This window comes from Austrofundulus limnaeus, unplaced genomic scaffold, assembly GCF_001266775.1.
Source record: "Austrofundulus limnaeus strain Quisiro unplaced genomic scaffold, Austrofundulus_limnaeus-1.0 Scaffold2922, whole genome shotgun sequence".
Classification (NCBI taxonomy): domain Eukaryota; kingdom Metazoa; phylum Chordata; class Actinopteri; order Cyprinodontiformes; family Rivulidae; genus Austrofundulus; species Austrofundulus limnaeus.
In genome coordinates, this window is record NW_013955324.1 from 6529 (window position 1) to 9120 (window position 2592).

The 2592-nt window shown below is 40.7% G+C and overlaps 1 protein-coding gene across 1 annotated transcript in view; it reads right to left on the minus strand.

Moving 5' to 3' along the window:
* The window catches only part of LOC106511559 (tumor necrosis factor receptor superfamily member 14), a gene marked incomplete at its 3' end in the record, with an annotated part of 5750 nt that continues 3158 nt past the window's right edge, over positions 1-2592 (minus strand). The window contains 4 exon segments of the mRNA XM_014000317.1: positions 1-69; positions 177-332; positions 917-1042; positions 1341-1434. Of these exon segments, the coding sequence (XP_013855771.1) occupies positions 1-69; positions 177-332; positions 917-1042; positions 1341-1434 (445 nt within the window).

Here is a 2592-nt window from a genome sequence, read left to right on the forward strand (position 1 = left end):
ATGTTGATGATCCATCAGAAAATGTTCCACTGCTGCAGTCAGAACATTCAGCGTCTGAGGAGGAGCTTCCTGCAGGAAAGTGGAGCAGAAATGACATCATCTGCTCTCTGAACTCTAAGAGTTTTCTAAGGTCCAGTTTAGTCTCTGCAGATTGTCTAAAGTCAAAGCAAACCAACCTGTTGTGCTGATGTATTGTCCTGGTTTGCAGCTCTTGTGTTTCTGAGCTGCTGAACAGCCTGAACCTGTCAGTTCCAGGCAGAAAAATCCTTCCAGAGCTTCACAAACTGTATCTGAGCTGCGTGAGCAGGGTTTCTTTACTTTTAGACCCGAACCTGGAAACACAAAGACAACTTGAAGTTTTAGACATTTGATGCTATCTCACATTTAAATCCTTCAGTTGGGGTCTATAAAGTAGAACTGCAATGCTTTGGTCCGATTTCCTCCTTACTGCAACTCTACCAACCCCGCCTATTTTCTAAGTGTCTCAGAAAAGGGGCGGGGTTTTGAGTCTGTCTTTTAAACTCTTAAGGAGGCCCCCCTCCAGCTTATAGACCGATTCAGAGGGTTTTACAACTATAGAGCTGCGGAGAAATTGGAGCCAGATCTGCAGACAATGAAGATCACCAAACCATGGTAAGTCTAGACTTATTTAGAAGTTCTGTCATAAATAACTTGATGCAATAGTTCAGAAAATATCACAGAAGGTAGAGAAAACTGAATGGTGACCCAAACAGAATACAAAGATATCTTTGCAGCACCAGGAGAGACTAAATTTAACTGTTCTGCCTCTGCAACAAAATGGTTTTATTTGCACAATATGTCCCCATTAGGTAATGTGAACACAGAAAAACAGCTTTTATATAAACAGGATTCTGTCACGAATGGAAAAAGAGAATCTGAATAGAAACAAAGTTACCTGCAGGACAAACAGAACATGCAGTACATTTTTTTAAACCATTTGGTTTATCCATGAATGTTTCTTCAGAACAGGAAACACAGAAAGTACTCCTAAACTCTGTGCAGTCTGTTTTAACCCGATTTCCTGTTGGGAACAAAAACACATTAGTTTTTATTAACTAAATGTTAAATTTACATGCTTCTGTCACGTTAAGACACATTTTTGTTCCATTACAGAGACTATAAATTGTAGTCAATGTTTTACTTTTAAACCAATTTTATTTTATGTAGGTAAATAAAAACAAAACTCAAGACAGATTCTTCACCAACAGTTTTTCCCTGTGGAACAAAAATACAACACACGTTTGAGGCAGGAGAAGCACAGAGGAACAGATCAACAGTTCAAATCTAAATGAACTCATTAACATCAGGAGAGTTCTTACCTGCAGGACACAGAGGACAACATTCTTCTCCTATCTGATACTCTGTAAGATAACATGTGATGGAGGAAACACTGGAGACCCTCAGCATAAGGAGCTGTGGAGAAAATTATTTATTATTAAAACAGAATAAATAATGATTCCACACAGGATGACAGCATCACTAAAGAATAAAAACATAAAGATCAGAGGGTGGGTGGTCTCTGTAGGGTCTTCTGATGTCTTCAGAGCATCACTGTGGTGGGTTTCATCACGGTAACAGGTCTTTAGTTCTCAGCTGGAGGATTTGAGGCTCATATGGAAGAAAACTTAGAAGCCTCTGGTCTTTTTCTCCTCTTGGTTGGGTGTGTTGGACGAAAGAGGAAGAGGACTGGTTCTGGTCCAGGTTCTGAACAGAGACCTTCACCTGCAGCCTCTCATGGAGCTGATGGTGTTTCCTCCACAACAAGACTGAAACTAATGCTGGAGGTCCAAGACCTTCAGATTAGAGAAAGTTCTGCAGATGGTGAACCCACACATCTGTAGCATGGAGTTAGCATTTAGCTACATCCTGATAGTCAGAGAGGTGGGTTAGGGCCCACCTGTGGTTATGTGTTGTAGTAATCTGACACTTTGCAGCAGAATGTGGTAAAAACATCAGAAACCTGTCAGACAGTGACAGATATCACACTGACCTGGGTCTGGTTTAGTCACTTTGTTTCCAGTTTAAAAATGTGTCACATTAACCACACTCTAACATTAGAAATGTTCTCTGAAATGTTGTCGCCTCTATACGACCACAGTAATGACAGTTTCTGTTGCTGGTTCTTGTTTCTTTTAGTTTTGACTCTGAGTTCTCATCAAACTCCCTGATGAGGTTTCTCAGAGCAACATGTGAGAATCACAGTCTGACCCTCTGTGGAATTTATTTTAAAGAAAGAAGAAGTTCCTCGGTATATTGTCAGGAACTCCTCACATCCTAAATTTAAATGTCGTTTCAGTTTTTATTTACTGCAAATGTTCAAGAAAACATCTGAAACTGAGGTTCTGGAACCAGATCACCACAATATGGATGGAGGACCAAAGAGCTGCTTCATGGAAGAAGAACCTCAGCTTAGCCTGTTAGCCTTTGCGCTAGCACAGACGCTTTATTGCCTTATATGTATTACCTCGGCGCTAGGGCGACAAACAAGCTAAACTGTTGTCCTCCATCCATATTTTCAGTTCCAGGCTGAGTCATTTCTACCTTCTCCTCTCTGTCAACGCTCTCTGGTTT